The sequence below is a fragment of the Xyrauchen texanus genome, chromosome 39 (assembly GCF_025860055.1).
Source record: "Xyrauchen texanus isolate HMW12.3.18 chromosome 39, RBS_HiC_50CHRs, whole genome shotgun sequence".
NCBI lineage: Eukaryota > Metazoa > Chordata > Actinopteri > Cypriniformes > Catostomidae > Xyrauchen > Xyrauchen texanus.
This window is the reverse complement of record NC_068314.1, coordinates 22,608,534-22,632,312: the sequence shown is the minus strand read 5'-3', so window position 1 is coordinate 22,632,312 and position 23,779 is coordinate 22,608,534. Positions and strand designations below refer to the sequence as shown.

Genomic DNA, 23,779 nt, shown 5'->3' with positions numbered 1-23,779 from the left:
TAAAAAACAGAATAGTAATTTTGAACATTGTGGACTTTATATTTAAAGTTAGTTTGTGGTGCACGTTTTAATTCAGGATTGCTATTATTGTCATTGTGATTACAATAAAGTATGAGTCACATTGATATGTAATGGGTAATACAGTGCTGTTCCTGATTTTTTTATTATTCTTTTTTTTTTTTTTTTATGTATTAATGATATGTAGATGGCACTCCAAATCAGATATTTTCTAGATTCATAACCTGTTTTGTCATTATTTAAAGTAAACTTGGTTGGTTGGAAAAGAATAATGCTGTCGATAGAGCTTAAATTGAAACAACATGGATGTACAGGAACTGTTTTCCTCTTCACTTTGAATGGAATACACTTTGTTGAAATTGTAAACAACAGATTATGACTGAAAATGTTGATTTTTCTAAATGTTCCACCCTGTATATGTCAGCATCTGATTTAGAAGGTGATGCAGGTTTTCAAATACAATACTTAAACAATCTACATAGCCATACGAACACAGACACAAAACAATACCAAATTAAATGAGGGGTTCAAGTTAATGTAAGGCCAAAGGGAAATGTGCACAGGAGAGCAGTCTCTGTCTTGAAGCCATAGTCTTCACATACTGCTTATAAAGCTGATAAGGTAGAGAGAAATTTGCCATAGGTGTAATCTTTTTTAAATAATCATCATTACAGTGTGCTGGTGGCAGGGAGGGAAATTCTTCATTAGCTTAAATGTGTGACCATTGGTCCATTTTGTCACAAGTCTTTCATGTTAAATAAAGCACAATGATATTGCCCTCTCAGTTCATAAGTCTGGAGGGAAGATGAAGGCCTCCGCAGCTGTTTCTGCATCATCATCATCTTCCTCTGGTACGGTCTCCTCCCAAGTGAAGACATCTGAATTATCATGCACTGTTATAGATCCTTGTCTGCCCCCCTCCATTCCCCAAGGGCACAATGCGTCACGCCGAGCCAGCGGAGTGTTAACCCTCATATCTTCTGCAGGCTGTATTGCATCTATGTCTCCCTGCTCTGTGGGAATTTGACTAATGATTCCTTCTGTTTTTGCTGTTGTTTCCATGTAATTTTCCCAGGGACAGACAGATGTGACAGCATGGGTATCTTGTGAGACAGATTGTTTGGGTGATGGTTTTGCCTCCCATGGACAGGCATTTGAATGAACACTTTCTTGCTTCTGCAAGGACTTCACTGGCACACTTGTTTCCCACGGACAGACATCAGAACGAAGACTTTCTTGTTTTTGCAGTGATTTCACTGGCACACTTGTTTCCCATGGACAAACATCTGCTCGGACACTCTCTTGTTTCTGCAAGGTCTTTGCTGTCTCACTTGTCTCCCATGGACAAACATCTGCTCGGACACTCTCTTGTTTCTGCAAGGTCTTTGCTGGATCACTTGTCTCCCATGGACAAACATCTGCTCGGACACTCTCTTGTTTCTGCAAGGTCTTTGCTGGATCACTTGTCTCCCATGGACAAACATCTGCTCGGACACTCTCTTGTTTCTGCAAGGTCTTTGCTGTCTCACTTGTCTCCCATGGACAAACATCTGCTCGGACACTCTCTTGTTTCTGCAAGGTCTTTGCTGGATCACTTGTCTCCCATGGACAAATATCTGCACAGACACTCTCTTGCTTCTGCAAGATCTTTGTTGTCTCACTTGTCTCCCATGGACAAACATCTGCTCGAACACTCTCTTGCTTCTGCAAGGTCTTTGCTGTCTCACTTGTCTCCCATGGACAAACATCTGCACGGACACTATCTTGCTTCTGCAAGATCTTTGTTGTCTCACTTGTCTCCCATGGACAAACATCTGTACGGACACTCTCTTGCTTCTGCAAGGTCTTTGCTGTCTCACTTGTCTCCCATGGACAAACATCTGCACGGACACTATCTTGCTTCTGCAAGGTATTTGCTGGCTCACTTGTCTCCCATGGACAAACATCTGCTCGGACACTCTCTTGTTTCTGCAAGGTCTTTGCTGGTTCACTTGTCTCCCATGGACAAACATCTGCTCGGACACTCTCTTGTTTCTGCAAGGTCTTTGCTGGTTCACTTGTCTCCCATGGACAAACATCTGTACGGACACTCTCTTGCTTCTGCAATGACTTTGCTGGCTCACATGTCTCCCATAGACAAACATCTGCATGGACACTTTCTTGCTTCTGCAAGATCTTCACTGGCACTTCAGTTTCCCATGGACAAACATCTGCATGAACACTTTCCTGTTTCTGCAACGTTTTGACTGGTTCACTTGTCTCCCATGGACAAACATCAGCAAGAACACTTTCTTTTTGTCCTAATTTCATTGGCCCCTTGTTCTTGGCATTTTCCATCCCTTCTGACCTCTCAGAGTCCTCTAATTCCCATGGATATACAGTTGCTTTTTTAGTAATTGTCTCATGTAAAGAGGGTGTCTTTGTGTTAGCCTCTGAATCCCAAGGATTTATGTCAGTTACAGGTGGAGGTGGTTCAGGAAAATCACTTTCTTCTTGTTTTTGTGTTTCACTTGAATGTGCATCACCCTGAAATGTTTCTTGGTCTATTGAACTTTGTCCTGCATGAACATAAATTATCCTTTCACCGGGTTTTATTGTGTCACTAGGGGTTTTGGTGGAGTTCAGTCTAACCTGAGATGTATTTGTGTCTAGTACATTCAAAGGACATACTTCATGCTTCACATTTGCCTGCTTTTGTACATCCAACACCCCAACAGTGTTATTAAGTGTACCATCTTCAGTGTCCCTTGTTTCGTTGCAATCTGTTTCCCATGGACAAACATCAGTACAGATGCTTTTGGTTTGCGATGGTTCTGGTTCCACAACCTCCCAAGGACAAACTTCAGAAATGCTGGTTTGATGAAAAGATTTTGGAACATCCCATGGACATACCTCTGTATTTGGAATAGCCAATAAAGATTTAAGTTGGAAACTAGGGGGGTTGTAGCTATCATTACATAGTGTCACAGATTGTGTTTGCTTGTCACTGTATTGTCTTTGTAATACATTTTCATTCACAATCTGCTTCTTGACCTCCAAGATCAGCCCCTCTGACTCCCATGGGCAGATATGAACAGGAGCAGTATGTTTAGGGCTCCTCTCAGGAGAATCTGTTGATGGCAGCCGTATTGCTGCTTGTTTCACAAGGCAAGGTTTAGTACCAATGGTAGTCATAGCCCGTCTTTGTGTCAGCGGGGTGTGTTTGTCTAACACTGCTCTCCCTGGGGACAGTCTCATGGATGTGGACTGGGATTTTTGTAGCATCCCCTCCTTAACATTGCTTTCTTGGAGGCTTTTCTCTCTTCTCATGCTTCTTCCAATCTCTTCCATGCCCTTTGCCACAAGAAGGCTTTGGGTAGCTGAGCGGAAAGAGAAAACACGAATCTCCTTTGGCTTGCTGGAGATTGTATGTGGAGACACTGGAGCACTACTGGAGATCGGAGGCTTGGGTTTTGTGCAATCAACATCTGCTTGTATTCCATTCCCAGTTTCTGTTGCAGGGGGAGTAGGAGGTGGGAAGTATTCCCATGGACAGACATATAATAGCGTTGGTGACGATTTGGCATCAGGGGATTTGGGTTCTTCTTGATTTGAAAGAGAATATGTGACATGTTTTTGATTCTTGTTTGTGGAAAGCTCCTCTGGAACCTCCCACGGGCAGACCTCTGCCTTGTCAAATGACTCTGAGAGCAAGGCACTTGAAGTCTGCTTCTTTATGCTGACATCTACGGTTTGCTGGGGCTTTTCTGCTGGGGTTGCTTTGCCAGGAAGTGAGACATTTTCAATGCTTCTACATTGAGTCAGAGAGCGATGATCATTGCATTCTATGACGCTAAGTGACTTTTGAAACCTAGTGGGCTCAGGAAGTAGAAGGTTAGTGTCTACTGTTAGATTGTGGGCACTGGCAGACTTGCATACCAGTAATGTTGTATTGATGGATCCTGCGTCAGAATGCTGTGAAGCCCGCCTGTCTGTTGTGCTTCTTATGGAGGCGTTTAATAGGGAGACGTCTCTCTCTGGGGTACAGTCATATGCACTATGGGACTTTCGAAGCTTTGGGGAGGGCTGCATTAAAATTTCATTCATCATATTAATGCTTGTGGTTTGATGACTTTTGTAATAAGATCCTGTTCGGGTTATAGTTCCTATGGAAGCACTGATGTCCTTGTCTTCACGGCTGCATTGTCTGCTTAAACTTTCTGGGATCTCAGTGATTCGTTTAATGAGGGAGCGTCCTATACTGAGACGAGAGCTGCGCTTCTTTGGCAGATGGGGGTTGTTGTTTGTCATCCTCTTGGTCTTGTGAACCTCCAGCTGAGAATATAGTTTCTTCAGCTCATCCTGGTGCAGAGGAGAAAAAAGGAAAGTTGGAGGGAGCAATACATTGGGACAGTTCGTTGGTGGTGTGTAGAAAACATGATGTTCAAAACACACAAATTACAGGACAGTATTTCAAAATAGGGCAAATAAAGGCAGAAGAGGAGAAGGAAAACAGGTAATGTAATAATACTTTCGTAATTATTATTTAAAAATGTAGAAATATTAACTTTATCTTCTTTATGAACATCTTTATGATGTTAGTTTTAATTAGTATAATGTTTGTGAGAATTGTTTATATTAGAAAGAGTTTAGACTTGTTTAGATTAATTTACTGATAATGTAAAATGAATGCTATTAATACCATAATTAGACATTGTCATAATGTTTAATTGCCCGTGCTTTTCTTCACAGGTAATGTGAGGGTGTGTGTGTTAGTAGGACTGAAGCGGGGCCAGGGAGTTTACCCGAATGTCATCGGGGTCCAGACTGTGATCGCTCCAGCAGTTAGAGGTGAAACTGCTGTTGAGATAAGAGCATGAGCGCCGCAGGTCCACCTCATCCTCATATACCTCTGCAGCGATTTCCTCCCGGCCCGGCCGTGACATGTGTAGAAACTGCAACACAAAAACGTTAATGCTAATGTTATTCTTATACTACTATTATTCTTACAAACCGCTAACAGAAATATAAGATGCCATGCATTGCGATACAAACTTGTCCATTTAAGCTATGGTAAATCTCAAAATATATATTTTTGTCATGATTTGCTCCAAACCCATTGTTTTATTTACACTTAAAATAAAATATGGTGGCGACATCGTCAAACCTCATTGGTTCTAGCGACATGACATCATTATGTTAGGAGATACAATGAGAACCGTGAGATGTTACTTAGAGTTTCTTAATGTTTTGTTCATCACACAAAGATTGTTTCAGGAACGTACATGCTGTACATTTAAGGGTAGAAATGTCATGAAATTGCATCTTGATTCCACAGGCCCCTTTGCCTTGCACTGTTTGTATGTAAACATTAGCATCTAGATAAATTGATCACCTTTATATTATTACTGATAATCTTTAAAGCTGAAATATCTAATTTGTGCAACACTAGCGCCACTGAATGGAATTGCAAAAATAAACAATGTTTTCAAAACAGCTTTCCGAATATGCCCCTCATCTGCTATTGTTACGATAGCCCCGGCCCAACTAACGCCATTGGTTGAGTTACGTTGTTGTGGCAAATCAAAGCGGTCACTCAAAAAAATATTATAATTATTTTTTTATTGCCACAGAGACAAAGTGTTTAAATTTTTCAAGAAAATTAACCTATGAATGGCTTATAGTTGCATATGAATCTAGGATAGAAGAAATAATTTTAACACTAAAAAAGTTACATCAGCTTTAAGTTTTGTGCATTTAAAAACTGCTGTAGCAGCTTCTGCCATGCGTTCCTTGTCATTCTGTACAACTAAAAATGGGGCATAAATATAAAGTACAAAATAGTGCCTAAATGATTTGCATGCGCAGAGTAAGATTTGCAAAATGTAAACGAAGTTACAAGCGTGAAAGGAAGATTTGCATGTGCAGAGTAAGATTTGCAAAGGTTAAGTGAAGTTACAATCATGATAAAAGATTTGCATGTGCAGAATAAGATTTGTGAAAGCGTAAATCAAATTTCAAGTGTAAAAAAAAACTTTTTAAGGTGTAAAGGAAGTTATTGGCAATAGTTTAATTCTTTAAGTGTAATTGATGTGTTATGAATCTGTAACTTCATATTAACAAAAAATAAATTTTGATCTGTACTCTTCTGACTTTTCGGCCTAAACATTGCAAACCTGCACTCAGTGTTATGCACGCAAAGAAAGGGTGTCATGAACAGCTAAATGGATTGACCACGTAGAATCAGTCTGATGTGTAAATGACTTGTGTTTGTGGAAAAATCACCCACTCGCTTGCATTGTTTGGACCAAAAGAGCAGAAATATTCTTCTAAAAATCTTAATTTGTGTTCTGCTGAAGAAAGAAAGTCATACACATCTGGGATGGCATGAAGGTGCGTAAATCATGAGAGAATTTCCATTTTGGGGTGGACTACACTAGCAGCCAAAAGTTTGGAATAATGTACAGATTTTGCTCATATGGAAAGGAACTGGTACTTTAATTCACCAAAGTGGCATTCAACTGATCACAATGTATAGTCAGGACATTAATAACATAAAAAATTACTATTATAATTTGAAAAAAAAAAAATCAGAACTAAATGTTCTTAAACTACTTCAAAGAGTTCTCATCAAAAAATCCTCCATGTGCAGCAATGACAGCTTTGCAGATCCTTGGCATTCTAGCTGTCATTTTGCCCAGATACTCAGGTGACATTTCACTCCACACTTCCTGTAGCACTTGCCATAGATGTGGCTGTATTGCCGGGCACTTCTCACACACCTTACAGTCTAGCTGATCCTACAAAAGTTCAATGGGTTTAAGATTCATAACACTCTTTTCCAATTATCGGTTGTCCAATGTCTGTGTTTCTTTACCCACTCTAAACATTTCTTTTTGTTTTTCTGTTTCAAAAGTGGCTTTTTCTTTGTAAATCTTCCCATTAGGCCTGCACGCCTGATTCTTCTCTTTACTGTTGTACATGAAACTGGTGTTGAGCGGGTACAATTCAATGAAGCTGTCAGCTGAGGACATGTGAGGTATCTATTTCTCAAACTAGAGACTCTGATGTAATTATCCTCTTGTTTAGTTGTACATCTGGCCTTCCACATCTCTTTCTGTCCTTGTTAGAGCCAGTTGTCATTTGTCTTTTAAGACTGTAGTGTACACCTTTGTATGAAATCTTCAGTTTTTGGCAATTTCAAATATTGTATAGCCTTCGTTCCTAAAAACAATGATTGACTGACGAATTTCTAGCGAAAGCTGTTTCTTTTTATTTTATTTTCATTTTTTTACCTAATATTGACCTTAAGACATGCCAGTCTATTGCATACTGTGCCAACTCAGAAACGAACACAAAGACAATGTTAAGCTTCATTTAACGAACCAAATATATTTCAGCTGTGTTTGATACAATGGCAAGTGATTTTCTAGTACCAAATTAGCAATTTAGCATGATTACTCAAGGATAATGTGTTGGAGTGATGGCTGCTGTAAATGGGGCCTGTATAGATTTGATCAAAATGACTTTTTTCAAATAGTGATGGTGTGTTTTTTACATCAGTAATGTCCTGACTATACTTTATGATCAGTTGAATGCCGCTTTGGTGAATTAAATTACCAATTGCCTTCCGAAACAGCAAAACCTTTACATTATACCAAACTTTTGCCCTCTACTTTAATATTAGACAAACATGAATACACTTTCTTATATGTTGTGTGTAAAGTTGAGCCGACACCATTTATTGATTAAATATGAATCTCAATCTAGTGTTTTTTTGTTTCTTATTTTAATTATAGTTTTAATTGTAATCATTATTGTCATGGCATTTGAATGGATGGAATTTTCTGGTATCATAGAACTCTTGCTAGAAAACAAAATTCTCTGAACATAAATGTTAACAGTAAATATATTTTACTCTTTCTGCTATTTCTATCATTTTGTTATTTTTTATAAGCTTGAAAAAGGAAGTCAGAAGAAAACATTGCAAATGTATTTTGTGTTAATATGATGTTACAAATTCACAACATGTGAATTACACTTGTGCAAAGTATTGCTAATATTTTTTACTTGATATACACCTTTACCAAACATTCTGTGTGCATGCAATTTATTATTACACTTACAATTTGAGTTGCGCTTTCACAAATCTTACTCTGCACATGCAAATCTTTTAGGCACTAATATACCTGCATACACAAACTCTGTTTAGTTTCGGCAATGTTAGTCACAAGCATGCACAAATACACACTTTAAAAATCTGGATAAAGTATATTTTCCAGGCACCTTTGACTTACTCTTTTGAACATATTGTAAGAGTCTTATTCTAATGTTGCTTACTAGCATATTATGTAGGATGTATAGTATGTTAACTGGGACTAAGGGAGCACATTTATTTGTTAAATAGATAGCTAACTTTTAGGCTACTGCAGTGATCCACCTGATGGATGCCAATATAATTGAAAAGCATTAACCAATGGGTTAAAGCATTGCACACAGGAAACATTAGTACTAGAAACAGTACCTTTGGTATGAAGAGCAGGCCGAGTGTTACTGTAATTGTGACATGCGTGTGCGTAAAGAACAGCAAGAGCATCCAATCAGGATGAAGTGATGGTGTGACAAATCTGAAAATGACATGGGCAAACAAAAACACATTTTAAACAATAGAATCTCTTATGCCTAGTTTTAAATCACCACAACTCCATTCCCCCACCTGAGAACATGAAACAAGGAGGACAGCAGTAGCTCATTGTGGATAGCGATGCTTATGTAACGTGGTTCATGAAATGCTGAGGGTACCGTCTTCGCTGCACTGCAGAGGAAACTGCCCCAGCAAAGAAACAACAGCTCCGCTGGGACAGATCAAAACAAAAAGCCATTTCAGATCAGCCCCTCATTTACTAATTTATGGCATTATAGCAGTAACATTATTATTATTTGTTGTAAAATGTTATTAGTATTGTAGCTAAGGGCTAATGCTGAATTATTTCCAATGACTATGGTTAACCATTTCAAATCATCAGCTAAATGCTTGAAGAAACATTAAATTATCCAGGAGCATTTATCCTTTAATTTGTCTGATCTACTAATGTGCCCCATTTTCAATTAATCTCTCTGCCAGACATCAAAGAAAAACCATGGACTACAGCCACTAGTCAAAAATGACACTCACCCACAGCCATCATGTAGTCCCACCGGTCCAGGTCGCAAACGTTGAAGCCCTGTCCTTCTGAGGTGGTGGATATGATAAGTAATGGAACATTCCGGTCTCGATTTTGCAGGACACCCACTGTCCATGCACACAGAAACCAGCTGACAGTTAGCACTATGACTCCCAGCATCCTCAGCACACCTGTGGTAGTGATGTATGGCACTCTCTGGGCTGTTCGTGAGAGGAACACTTTCAGGACTCTGGAAGAACATTAAAACATTGGCTGATTAATTTGGAGAGTTAGTTAGGTTAAAGGGATAGTAACCCCAAAAATGATCATTCTCCTATTGTTTACTCAACCTCATGCTGTATCAGATACGCATGACTTTATTTATTTTCTTTGCTTCTGCGGAACACAAACAGATTATTTTGAAGAATATATTGGCTGTTATTGTCCATACAGTGTAAGTCAATGGGGTCCAAAACTCTGAAAAGGACATTAAGGCAGCATATAAGTAATCCATATGACACGTGACACTTCTCTCATGAATGTGCATTGGAGAGTGTGTGTTTGTTAAATAAGGACTGAATTTTTGCTTTGTTTCTCATCCAAAACGATTGTGTTGCTTCAGAAGTCATGGATTAAATCACTCAAATTGTATGGATTAGTTTAATGCTGACTTAATGTCCTTTTCCGAACTTGAAAGTTTTGGACCCATTGATTTATGTTGAATAGACAAAAGCACATCATACATTCTTCAAATAAAACTTTGTTTCTGTTCCTCAGAAGATAGAATGTCATACAAGTATGAAAGTGCTGTAAATGATAAGAAAATTATAATTTTCAGGTGAACTATTCCTTTAAACCACCTCTATTTACTTTCAGAGACTGCATTTTTACAATTCATAGATTTCATTGTCTTGTTGTTTTCAGGTGACTTAAGTCTGCATTCACATTGCATGGCACATTCTTTTTTTGTCCAACCTGTTTACATAAAACATAATAGACTGTGTTTTCATGCCAAGGCTCACTAAGCTGGCAATATTATATAATTAATAATTCTGCTCAATAATTGTATTTTTGTCCTTCATCTATGAAACTTTATGAGCAAAAAAATAAGCAGCCTCTTTTATAAAAAAAAATAAAATAAAAATAAAAACATAATTAAGAGGAGATACAAGAATTACATTTTTAGATGGCCATATATTGGAAACGTATCAGATTTAGAACCACATAGGCCCAAATAGGATACAAAAATCTGATTCTGTTTATTTTGATTGATGATTTATTTTGCTGTTTACATGCATGCAACAAGATCCAATCTGTGCCTGGTACTGGAGAAAAAGATTATTGGTTGACAGTGCAAATGTGGCTAAAGTCATTCCTGGCTCAAAATATTCAAAAGAGAATTATGATCAAAAGAAAGACATTGAGCGGGTTAAATACTGCCCACAGATCCTATCAGTCCTTGTGAACTTCTGTAAGGTCAAAACAGATCAATAACTTAGTGTATTCTTATTTAGCCTTCAGAGGGTGCATTCCGTGTGGTGTTTTATTATGCAATGTTCCTGGTGCTTTTACAACACTACTATGTTCTGAGGACAGATAGACAGGAGAGAAAATTAGGAGAGAGTGCTAAGATCACAGACCGGTACATCTTGAGTGTCACAGTTCCATAAACAATGGCAAAACCCAGCAGACGGACCCAGCGGAGAAGAATGCACCGGAAAGTACTGGGTTTGAAGTACAGAATGAAGACCTGTAAACAAAGATTAAAAAAAACAAAATGAAGGACAGCCATGAGACTGATAAAATTATTTATGGAGGTATAAAATTGTTTTTTTTATATTTCCTTAATATCTCCTTGAATATTTATATTAACACATTGTTTACTACACACTTTCAGTCAGTATGTTATGTAGTAAATACTTTAGACAACAAAACAGCAGGGAGTTCAACATTTAAATCAAATTCTGAATGGTAAAAAAATGCTATGCTAAGTACAGATACAAAAACATCTTGAGGAGAAACTATTTAAACTAATATAAATCTAGTCCTAATCAAGAGCATAAACAGTAATATAGATAAGTTATAAAAGGAATTGCAGTTGATTCATAAGATAAGCAATGAAGTGATCATTTTCTCCCTCCCGCTTGACATACAGCTATTATTTTTTCAAATGCAGTGCGGTAATCTGAAAAGAAGATTTTATTTGCACACTCACCGGGAAGTACAGCAACAAAGAACCACACAGGATCATTTCCAACAGCAAAAGCCCTGACGACCGGATCCGCTGAAAGATAGAAAAAGAGGTGAGACGTGGAGTGAGACTGAGAACAAGTGAAATTGCTGAAGCTTTCAAATGCATTATCTGTGCAGTTTACACACACTTTAATGTTGAAAATTGCTCAGTGCTGTTGCGGAATATTAAAATCTATGCTGGCATGTAAATCTAACAGTTTTATAAGTCTGTTCATTATTTCAAATAAAAAAAAGCAGTTATGATGTTTTTCATTTTAATCCCTTTAGTGCAGTAAAAGATAAACAGCTGCCACCAACAGCTGTGCACATTACTCAGCTACCTGAAACTTGAATCTGTTGGTAATTCTGACAACTATCCAAAATGTAATGATTCGGATTTGATAACAGTAAAATGCAGAAGATTCTGTAATTCACATACTAAAATGTAATTATATTTCATTGTAGCATTTGGATTTGCATGGGCTTTAAATATCAATTGATGTTAATACAACATGCAACAAAGACAGTTTTTAAGGTAACACCCATTATCAACTGGAAATACATCAAGTCTGGTAACATGTGCATAGCCCCAGGCGGCACCTCTCTGAGTGTCAGATATTATGGATCCTGTCATCATCACATGGGGTTGTAAACATCAAGGTGATAAACTGTTTGAGGTTATATCCAGTATAGCATATAAATCCTTTTCACAGACTGTGATTATGTATTTCCTCCTTATTTAGCAGTGTAAATCCAGCAAACTTTCCTATTATATTTAATTTAAACTTAAAACATTCTTATAGTTATATTACCCTGGCATTAAATAATTAAAAACATAGTCCGCACTGCTGCGATGGGGCAAACGGGATTGCAAAAACAATATGTGCTGTGGTTTCCCATCACCGCAATAAATGTTTATTATGTTATAGTTTACTTCCGCATTTCAATCCCAGAAATGTGAAAAAGGCTCATTGAAAACTTACCTTGGTTCTTCTGCACTGATATGCCACTAGCATGCTGATAACCACAAGGACCATAAAGAGACCCTGCACAGCCAGAACACCTGCTCTGAGGAGCCAGTCTTCTTGCACCCAACACGGGGTCCCATCCTCACACTGAGCACAGCCAGGCCAACAGGGTAGACACACAGGGACATCAGGGTAACAAGCTCGGGTACCATTCACACGGCTGCCCACTGTAACACCAGGGACAAGGGTTGCTCATCAGAGATATAGCAAATATAGCATAAGGTTTCTTCTAACTTTCTACTTTGACCTTTATCTAATCATTCAATTCAGAGACTATTTTATGCGTTATGTTTGCTATAGGTTGTCTCTTCAAATACAACAAAATCCACTGTAGATTGTTCATAAGCAACCAATTTATGATTGTTTTAAGCCTCTTACTTTTGTGTCTTATGTCTGGAACTGGGCTGTAGTAGCCCTTTTTACATCGGCAGCAGTACTGACCCATCCGGAAACCCTGTTGTGGGATTGGCTCGCACTGGAGGGGAGAAAGAGAGAGTGGCTTCATAAATTGCTCTTGTGTTTTACCTGGTACAAAAACACACTTCTAGCTCTTTGAAAGGGGGAATGAACATTTATGTTGCTGCCAGTGATGTGGGATTGTGTGGGATTGTTTTCTCTCTGCTTTCTCCCATTAATTGCATATACAGTCTCTCATCAGCAGTTTATCTGTGAGAGTCGGCTGACCTTCACATCAGACTCACTCTGAGTTAATCTAAGCTAAATCCTAAATGGAGGGGTAATGCCTCTATTGGCGAAGCTTGATATTTTTTTATTCAGGGAAATCCAGCACCCTACACATACATAAACACAGAAACTACTTTGTAAGTCTCTGTTCCCTCATATTATTTGTTAATGCGTAACACGCAGAGTAATAAAATTTAGCTGAAAACATTTTTCCAGATCTTCACGGTATCAAGTGGTTCCTCAGTAAACCCAACACACATTCCTGTCTCTCATAATCTGTCATTTAAATGAAAATGCATTTCAATTAAATTCATAAAACAATTAGTGATTGTGACCTCTAAATGATGCATGGTAATGTATCATTCATTGTGCCAAACAAATGTTTTGTTATAGTAATGCCATCATTATGACACAAAACTGTTCTATTTATATGTTGCTCCCTTCATTTGTGGTCGGATCAACTCAACTCTCATTAAATTCGTACAGTGTTCCAAATCCTGCCATTGCTGAACCTGCTAACACCTCAGAGCTTGTGCACTGTTGGTGGGTTCGGAGGGTGGGGGTTCTTTTGGAAGGGGGAGTTTGTGAGCTCCTGCCCTCTTGGGGTAGGCTGGGAGGGGGTCAGAGTTGTGGGGGTATGTGAGCATCACAGGATTATCATCTTAATCCTTCAGATCATCCTGCATCCAGCACTCACATCTTTAAATAGAAGGACTGGATGAATGTGGGAGGATGATGATGAAAAAGGGTTGGAACAGAAAATGGAAAACGTGATATATAATAGTACGAAAAATATAATAGTGAGAAAATGCAAAAAACATATTTTTTGTGCAGATTTAAAAACATTCTGTGAAGATAATGTTCAGTTTATGGTGGCAACAGGCGTCATGAGATTATTAAAAGTACATAAGAGCCCAAATAAAGAAGTCTATGTAAAGACGATGTTTATAGTTTTATTTATATTGTGTCCATTTGTAATGTATGAGCACCTAGAAACATTCAAACCTGATCTTGTGATGTCAGTCATGCTCACAGACCAACAGAGGCACATGCAAAATAAATCACTTCACTATAAATGTCCTCTTGACATTTAGTGACAGTGTTTGAATTGTATCTCTGAATGTGCTCTGGCACTGCCTGTCCCTGGTGAGTGGAATCCACCCATGCACATAATGTCTGATATAAAAGTAACTGTGAGTAAAAGTCTCTCAATTTCCAACCTGTTATTATCCAAAACTACTGATCACAGGCATCTGCTAAAGATTATAAGCATCTAAACAAGAGCAGTTACCTTAAAAACCTCTCATGAGACAATTATGACAGATCACCTTGAAATCACTAAAGGCTGAAAATAATTGTTAATCTTTTTCTCTAAAGCCATTATTAAAATGTAGATGATGCAAAGGTCCAGCTTTCAAATTCTAACCAAATACCTTTTTTAGGATTCTTGTTATTTCAATTTCTCTTAGCCCATCAGTGATGTGCATAGAACGGGGGCAGCAGGAGCGCACGCTCACAAGCTCGGTTCTTTACGACTCAGTACACTCAGCCTTGCGTAGCAACGCATATGGGGGAATACCTTCTTATACAACCTAGTTGAAAGCTTACTACAATAACGGCACTATTCTAATTTTGGCTATGGTGATTGAGCCCCGCCTGTTTTGGTGCAAATCTGTTCGCTATAAAAAGCTTTCACCATTTTCTCAGAATTTCTTCCTTCAAGACAGTGATCATCTCTTGTCTAGAAGCCCTCTACCTTTGCCATTGATATACACAAGTCAGCAGGCAAATATCACACCAGCTCGCCAATAGACGCTTCGCTTGCGAGCGGGGCTCAACATCCTGATTCCTGATGGCAGGGTTTGTGTATCCTTACAAAGCAATTGTATATTGTGTGATAAATATATGTAATATAAATATTTATAAATTTATTTATTTATATATTTTCACTTATTTATATAGAGTCACTTACGTGTTTGCGTCTTTTTAAAGAAAGTGTTCCTTGTGCGAGAGGCACATCTCACCGTCAGATCAGCATGAGGGCATGAGCCTCAAGACGCTTCGCTTGTGAATCACCCTCACTCTGATGGACGATTCAGCCTCACCCACCACCTCTTCTGTGATACCCGAGGATTCACACGAGGAGGCACGGCAGGACCGCAATGTGGTCCTCATCGCGGCACATGCCATCTCTCTGAAGCGCATGTTTTCCAATACGAGAAAAGATGTGCGAGATATGCGAGATGAGCATGTCTCTTGCTGCATCAGGTGAGTGGTCAGTGGATGATGCTGCCGCCCCTCCCTCCAGCAAGGGAGAGGAACCTGCATGCGCTACTGACAGGGAGATGCTCCGCATCCTTACAAGGGCAGTCAAAGAGCTTCACCATGAGTGGTCTCCCCCAGCTTCGATGAATGGTTCCTGCAGTCCAGATGCCGTGAAAAGGCAGCATCCCATAAATCTGCCCCATTCTTCCCAGCAATTAACAGGGTGTGGAAATCATGCCCCATACATCCTTCCAAACCGTATCGACAAAGGTCCGCACTGGCAGGAAAAGGTTACTCAGCGGCAGGACAAGCTGGATCAGCACTCCACACAATGGCATTGCTCCATGTATTTCAATCCAAGCTCCTCAAGCAAATGGAAGAGCACGGCTTCGATCCAGAAACATTCAAAGAGCTCCACACTGCTACAGTCTTAGCGCTGCATGCCACGAAAGTCACTGCGCAGGCCATCGGTAAGTCCATTGGCAACCTGGCAGTTCTGGATTGACATATATGGCTGACCCTCACAGAAATGAGTGATAAGGAAAAAGCCACTATTTTGGATGCTCCAGTGTCTCCAGCCGGCCTCTTTGAAGTTTGCTGAACATTACATTGCGACTCAGCAGCAGTCACAGGCTATGAGACACTTTATACCCAAACAGAGTATATCACAGCCAGTTCGTCCTTGCTCTGTTTCGAGCCACCACCCGACTAAAAGCCCCATACCTGCTGCCTCACTGGCAACTGCGTATCAGCACATGCAGCAAAAGTGCTCTTGATTGGCACAAACCTTTGAAGCGGAAAGCAGATCCTGCAGTTCCCTCCGGGTCTCCTCCAAAAAAAGGCTTGAAAATAAAAAATGCAATAAGTGCAAAAATGAATACAGCACTCACATGAGATGCTTACACATTCTCAATCAAAGCACACACATTATGTGCAACCGCTTCCATATTTTGAGCATCGCATCATATCATACAGTGAGTAATCCAAGCCCTCTGTCCCATTACACGGACGTGTAGCGAGCCCTAACAGGTATTTCAGAATGGTGCAAAAAACTATCGAACATGGTTATACGATCCAATCTGCACCAGTGTTTACGAGCCGAAATACACAATCTCATTGTGAAAAACGCAATAGATATTGTGCCAAATTGTCAAGCACAAAAGGGGTTTTACAGCCATTATTTTCTTGTTCCAAAGAAAGACGGCATACTTCGGCCAATCCTGGACCTAATACATTTAAATCGTGCACTCACAAAGCACCCATTCAAAATGATTACTCAAAAATAGATCTTATCGCATGTATGCCCACACGATTGGTTTGCGTCGATAGATCTGAAGAATGCACACTTTACAAGCGAGGGCGTACAGACCATTCTACAGTGTCTGTCTCTGTTCAAACTGGGAAGAACACTTCCAATAAAGCTGTTTCAGAAAGCAGTATGGCGGCGGCATTCCATTAGGTCTCTTACACGAGACCTCTGCAGTGTTGAAGCACCGTGTGCCACAACATGCTTGGCCCCAAGGGCGCATGTGCATCACTATATCCCGCCCTGAATAGCTGCTTTAGCACCATGGACAGCTCTTGTGTTTTACCAGCAAGGTGTTGCGCTGGGGCAAGTGGTGACCACGGATACTTCCAACACAGGTTGGGGGGTGGTGTACAATGCATGCCCAACTTTCGGCACCTGGACAGGGGCGAAGAAAGCGTGGCACATCAACCGCCTAGAGGTATCGGTGTATTTCTAGCCTTAAAGGCTTTAAAGGCTTAAAGGAGCTGTCGTGTCCTGGTTCGCTCAGACAACACGACTTGTAAGCATATATATATATATATATATATATATATATATATATATATATATATATATATATATATATATATATTCTATTAGTTCTATTAGTTGCGCCAAAATTTCCCAACCAGCCATGGTCCTGCTCCTTGTTCTCAGTTCTCAGTCAGAAATTCTGAGGAAATGGTGTTTGTGCACCTGTTTTTATAGCAGACAGAGAGGGCTCAATCACCCTAGCCAATATAAGTATATTGGTGTTATTGTAGAGAGGTTTCAACAAGGTCATATAAGAAGGTAGTCCCCATATGCGTTGTAACGCAATGTCTCGTTCCCTTCATTAGGGAACCGAGGTTATGTATGTAACCAAGACTTTTTTTACTCACAAACTTTCCTATCAGCATTATGATTTGACCGTATGTTTGACAGTATGTGTACAGTAAATAATCATATTTAGTTAGTTATGGAAACAGAGCACTTTTAATTTGTCAGCAAACTAAAAAAGACCTGGTAAAAGCTTTGAAACGACACCCATTTTGTGTAATTCAGGCAAGTTATTAATGAATTTGATGATTTCATTTTCAGCACAGAACGTCAAACGTATGCAAAAACATATTTATGTATTATTATTTAAGCGAGTCAAGAGCAAGCATACAATAATTTCCTCATTTATTTTCTGCCTGCAGTGCAGGAAACATGAATAATAAATAGTATGTAATTACATTTCAACATGTTCACATACTTTGAACTAATTTTTGATGCTGCAATAATTTAATAAATATTTTTAAATCCAGAAATGACATTGCTTGCATTATTTTTGTTTATTTTTGAAACATGTAGTTAGCATTTTGGCTGTGTACTCACAGAACAATGCAGACACACCAATGCAGAACTAAATGCAAACCAACACAGGTCAGATAAAAAGTCCACTCCATGTATTGTTTTGTAAGTTCATCAACAGAATAATACTCGATTATTAATTGTAATGGGAGTGGTTGCGTCGTTTTCAGTGATAGAAATGTAATATGTCTTTTATAGAAGAGTGTCATAAACTGATGGAGCTGTCTGATGCAGCCAAAGCCAGTTTGTTTTTTGTTTAAATCAATAGACTAATCACTTTCAGGCAAATACCATGGTATTACCATTTTTGGACATGTTACCATGATAACCATCCAAAACCATGGTGATGAGGTCAGAGTCGAAGCATCAGAGATGAAAACCAGAGATGAAATGATACAATAAAGTGAGGGAGCAGATATGAGAAAAGTGAAAAGAGTGATGAGACAAGAACAAAATTAGAGCCCTATTAAATAAATAAATACATTTACATTGGATAATTGTATTGTTACCAAGCCAATACCATGGTTCTGGATGTTCCATATTTCACAATACTGTCATGGTCTACTCCAAGGTACTTCAAAAATACCATGGTTTTACTATGATACATGTCAAAAACATGGGATTATCACAGACCATGTCTGGGAAAAAAAAAGAAAAAGAAAAGGTAAAGTATGGTGCTTTTTGTAAGGAATATAACAGAATAGGCTATTATTTTTCATGAAGGAAATAATGGGGGAAAAACATGTTTATAATACTAGAAAAATGCTATACTCAAAAAGCAAAGAATTAGTTAAGTATACAGTATGCAAGTGTTGCTCTTTAAAAATAAATAAATAAATATATTAATAAAATAAAAATCTGTGCCCTTTTTTAACATTTCACCCCTGTCCCTGCTGAGGTCTGTGCACACCACTGTAGCCCTTACATGCCACAAACCTAACGTTTGGGAGTTTCACCATGACAACGCTGTCTTCTTGGTCTATATATACGTATGACATTACAATTCAGCACATCAAATCAGATACAAACACTTACATAAAAACAACTATGGAACTAACTAATCATATGATTTTTATACACCAAACAATATAATGATGTTCAAAAAAACATTGTAAAACCTTTTTTTTTTTTTGCTGGGTTTCAAGAGATTATAGACAGATCATAATATCATCATAACTGCTTGTAATATGAAACAATAATAACTTTATAATGTCAGAGCAGGCTGCATACAGTATATAAAATACATGTAAATATCAGTGCAATATGTCAAATTTTTCATGTAATATTTGCCTTTGTGTGAACTGCTTGTAATGCAGGTTAAAAAACTAGCCCTTCCCGGACATCCTAGGTTGCTTATTAAAGCCTGTAAGCTGATTTTCATATGAAGGGAGTGGGTCGCTTTTGCCGGGAAAATCCAAAGGATGTGACGTTTATGCGCGCTCCCGAAAGTCCATGCCTCAGTGCGTCTCTTCCACTATTCAACAGTGACAACAGACAGTCTTTTTTTTTTATTCTGAGAATGTGATCGCGGTCGAGCGAAAACTTGAGTGAACATTGGTAGGGCATTTGATTCCTGGAAAGACCTTTGTTTGGTTTTTGGAATTTAAATTGACCCTGAATTGGTGTTCTCCTTATTGGACAGGTAAGTTTACATAACCTCAAAGCATGCAAAATATAGCACCATAAGGATTGATAGGTGTAATTTTAGATAACTTGATCTTGCCTGCTAACGCTGACGAATTGTAAGCTACCTTGCTTCGTAACTTTCAAATAATTTAAACGATCTTCTCTTTATACTAAAAGTCATGTTAATGTCAATGTTAATCTGTAATTATTCAGCAAGGTAAACTACAATAATACATGAAATTAATGCTAGACAATGTTCAAGATAATGCAAAAAGCTCCATTCATTAGTGTAACATAACTTGGTTATACAGAAAATATATACATTATATTGTTATAAAACAATAGTACATGGGTATATCAAAATTACGGTTTTGATGGAATCACATCAACACTGAATTGTGTCAACATATTTATAATGTACAGTCTATTCATCCACCAAATTTAGCTAACAGCTATTGATAAAGCTGGCTAGCTAGCTAACACAGTCATGTATCATGCAAAGGAAAGTTAACTGATTACTTCAATCTACAGTCTCGCATAGTCAGATCTATACCCACACTTTGTTTTAGCCCTGTTCCGGCACTGGAGTGTCAAATATAATATACAGTCTCAAAGTTTGTAGTATAACAATCATAACTGTGTCATTTTAATTATGCTACCTCATCTGTCAGCATGATGTCAGTGAATCTCGTTCAGTCTCTTTGTTTTGGTCGATACTCGCTCGCTCGCATCCCTATGAGTGTGCGCGCATTCACGAGCAACAGGTAGATGCCCAGTTCACTTAACAGCCACAGGTGTCATTAATAACAAGGGTTTCTGAATCTGACATACTGCACCTTTAAAATATATCTTGTAAAAATGAAATGTCAGTATTTTCAAAGCTTTGTGTTTTTTATTGTGGTGAATTTGAATGTAATGTAATAATGATTGAGAGTTACTTTTAAATGCCTGTTATATCATATTTGTTACATGCATTTCAACAGGATTTGTCTATAAAAAATAACAGTAGCAATAGAAACGTTATTATTCCTTTGAATCTATCACAATCAGCAAAAAGAAATATGCATTTCAATGGCGGCCATTTTGGAAATGATATCGCAAGGCAGGCTCAGTTCTACAGGGTGCTTGTGTGGGTGCTTAACACCCCAAAACGAACCTTAGAGTACCCTAAATCGAATATATAAGCCTAATAACACTGTATACTGATAGAGTTGATTTCCTTGAATCCTGCCGAAAACATAGGTTAAGACCTCTGCTCGCACATAGAGAATTGTAGTGGAATTATCTTGCTCAATCCAACACAAGTTGTTTCTGATTTCTGCTCAGGGATGAAGTGGCCAATAACCACAAGTTTCCCAAAGCCAAATCCGAACTTTAACTATTACTGTAACACAAATACTCCCTCTAGATCAGCGGTTGCAGAAAACATCTTCCGACTTCACTTGCTGCATTCATGTGCAGAGAAAACATAGATATAAATGATTGTACATAAAAAAAAATGTCCTTAATTGAAAATAATGAAGTTTGTGAATTAAATATGAAGTTGTTTTGGTAGCATTAAACATCCATCCATCTCCTATAGTTGCTTGTCCTACAGGACTGCAAGGAGTGCTAGAGCATATGCCAGCTGTCTTGGACTGAAGGCAGTGAAACACCCATGATTTCATTTTTTTTTTTTTAAACACACATTACATCTCCATTTTATATAGAGAGAGCTTCCCCACTATTTTATCTGGAACTGGGCCTGTTACAAAGTCTTCTTCTTCCAGAAGTACATTACATAAAACAGGGTTTTCAGCAAAGTAAAAAAAGTTATCATGTTGATGATGTAAAGGCTTTAGACATGTATCACATATGATACGCACAGCTTTATAGGGTTAAAATGAACACTAGATGAAATGCCTCTTGACCATTGCCCAGTATCCACAGTAAGTCCCTTATGGACCTCACTGTATTCTCTGCTTTTAGCACTTCTAAGTAAACATCTATAGTGTTGCAGTAAGTAGTGAATTATTATCTGCATGCTGGCAGTGTACACTCACCTCCATACTGGTACGATTACACTGGTGTGTGTTTGCAAACCAGAAGTTTCCAATGGCACACTGATCCATATTGAATCCCTGGATGTTCACGTCGACACGGACCACACCTCTACCACCAGAACGGATGGAAAGACAACAAAGATACAGCAATGACAAGTAACGGTAATGATGGAAGACTTGGAGAATTAGTGGGAAAAGAGTCCAATTAAAAGAATGGAGACTAAATGGTTTGTATTTTGTATTTCAAAGACAGTAATAAAAAACTTGATCACAAGAAACAAAACCACCAACTAGACAACAAAGATGAACAAAGTTCAGTAACATCTAGAATAAAGTTTACTGACCTGAACTCTGGGCGGAGGTCTGGCTTCAGCCCGTAAAACGGCATGGAGAGGCTAATGAGCCATCCTGGCAAAAAACGGCCACCTTCACACTCAAGGAAAGGTGCTTCGCCCCAGTGGACCCCACTGCTATTGATCACGTAACTGTCCCCACGTGCCCACTTGGGAGTATCTAGGGTGCTTAGATCATTTAGCAAAACCCGTTTAGACATGGCATGGAGTGGTGGGGAGCTGGACTTGAATGTGTTAAACCAGCCCTGGTCTGGGGCTGGAGGAAGGAACCCACTCCAGGCAGCAGTGAGGTCTTGCAGGAGAATGTCCTGTGCTGAGCCCTTGGAGGCACGGAGCACCAGTTGGGGCTGCTGGATAATGGGGTCTGCATCAAAAGTCAGAAAAGCTTGTCTGACCAGGCCTGGTCTGTGCCCTTCGAGCATGGCCCGGACCAGTGCATGGTACCACTCAATATCCTCTCTCACACTCGTTTCTCTAAGCTCACTAGCTTGGAATATCAAGTTGAGGAAGTTGGCAGCATTGGTCAGTGATCCTATGGCTTGATTCAAGAGAGGGGGAAGGTCTCTAGGTGGAGCTCCCCTCAGAATTGGCAGCTGGAAAGGCTGTGTACAGGTAGAGGAAGCCAAAGAGGAGGTATCTCCTGTGTAGAGGTAATTCTCTGCAGCAGACCAGTCCTCCTCCACGTTCACTTTTACAGTTGGGGTAGGACCCTGACTGGTGGGCAGGATGCTGGGGGAGAGGCTCTTCCCTGTTATGATGCTGGTATTTGAGGTCGTAAGAAGGGGTGCTGATGTGTACTCCAGGCTGGAGATGCCCCCAAGTTCAGACACAGTGCTGAGTTGAGCAAAAATCAAGCAGGGCAACAGGAGCAATAGCGCACCATCACAGGGGCCCATCCTTGCAGATCTGTGCATCGCTTCTCCTCCAATGCCTTTCGCAATATTCCTCAAAGGAAACGGTCTGCTTCCCGCTTTCTCACATCCTGACAGAAGTTTTCGGAGTGCACGTTTCCATTTCTCCTCTGCTTCTTTCTTCTCTCCTATGTTTTAGTGCAGGTTTACAGACAGACACGCTGCATCAGGTGTCAGTGGTAATAGTTGAGTGGGGTTGTACTGTACTTTGCTGCCACTGGTCTCACACACATATGAATGTGCGTGCACAGACTGACATACGATGAAGCTCAAAGTAGGCAATGTTTAAGTTTCATACTCTCCTGTGCCCAGTGTATCTGTTGGTTTGTACACTGACAGCTGCTTCTTGGATAAAGCTAATCAAGATGATGCTGCTGCAAAATTGAGGACTCAAATGCTGCTATGGCAACGAAGAGACTGATCATCAGCCAGCATGTAGTCATTCAGCCTAAGAGAAACCAGACAGAGACCACAAAAAAGCAGAGTAAAAAACAAATTTCACTGGTTCTCCCTCACACTCTCTCTCTCTGCAGTCCTCCTGTAAATCTCTCTCTCCCTTTCTCGCTCTCCCAATCTCCCAGTAATGCTTAGTGCGGAGAGAAGCACATCTGTTAATGTTGGATTGTTATGATGAGTGTGTGTATGAGGATGGGCTGATGGATGAGAGAATGGGAGGGTAATCCGCTCTGCTAGTGTAGGCATCAGAATCTCACCGCTTTGTGGATTAACCCAACACTCACCGGCTGGGTCAGCCATGAGTGGTCTTTTTAGGGAATGTGTATGTGTGTGTGAGTTTGTGCATCTGTGACAGAGAGCATGTGCATTTGTACAGCAATTTATAAGCATGCATCAGA

General features: G+C 39.3%; 1 protein-coding gene across 1 annotated transcript; it reads right to left on the bottom strand.

The window, feature by feature from the left end:
* Positions 1 to 457: 457 nt before the first annotated feature.
* Positions 458 to 22,910, bottom strand: gpr179 (G protein-coupled receptor 179). The gene is made up of 13 exons (XM_052111806.1): positions 22,006 to 22,910; positions 21,662 to 21,770; positions 12,800 to 12,896; positions 12,377 to 12,588; positions 11,377 to 11,445; positions 10,802 to 10,911; positions 9,173 to 9,411; positions 8,714 to 8,852; positions 8,522 to 8,624; positions 4,803 to 4,952; positions 2,206 to 4,359; positions 1,309 to 2,079; positions 458 to 1,155 (listed from the first exon to the last, which is right to left on the bottom strand). Exons 1-13 carry the CDS (start codon positions 22,908 to 22,910, stop codon positions 805 to 807), a joined length of 5,409 nt encoding a protein of 1,802 aa, XP_051967766.1. The 3' UTR covers positions 458 to 804.
* Positions 22,911 to 23,779: the final 869 nt, after the last annotated feature.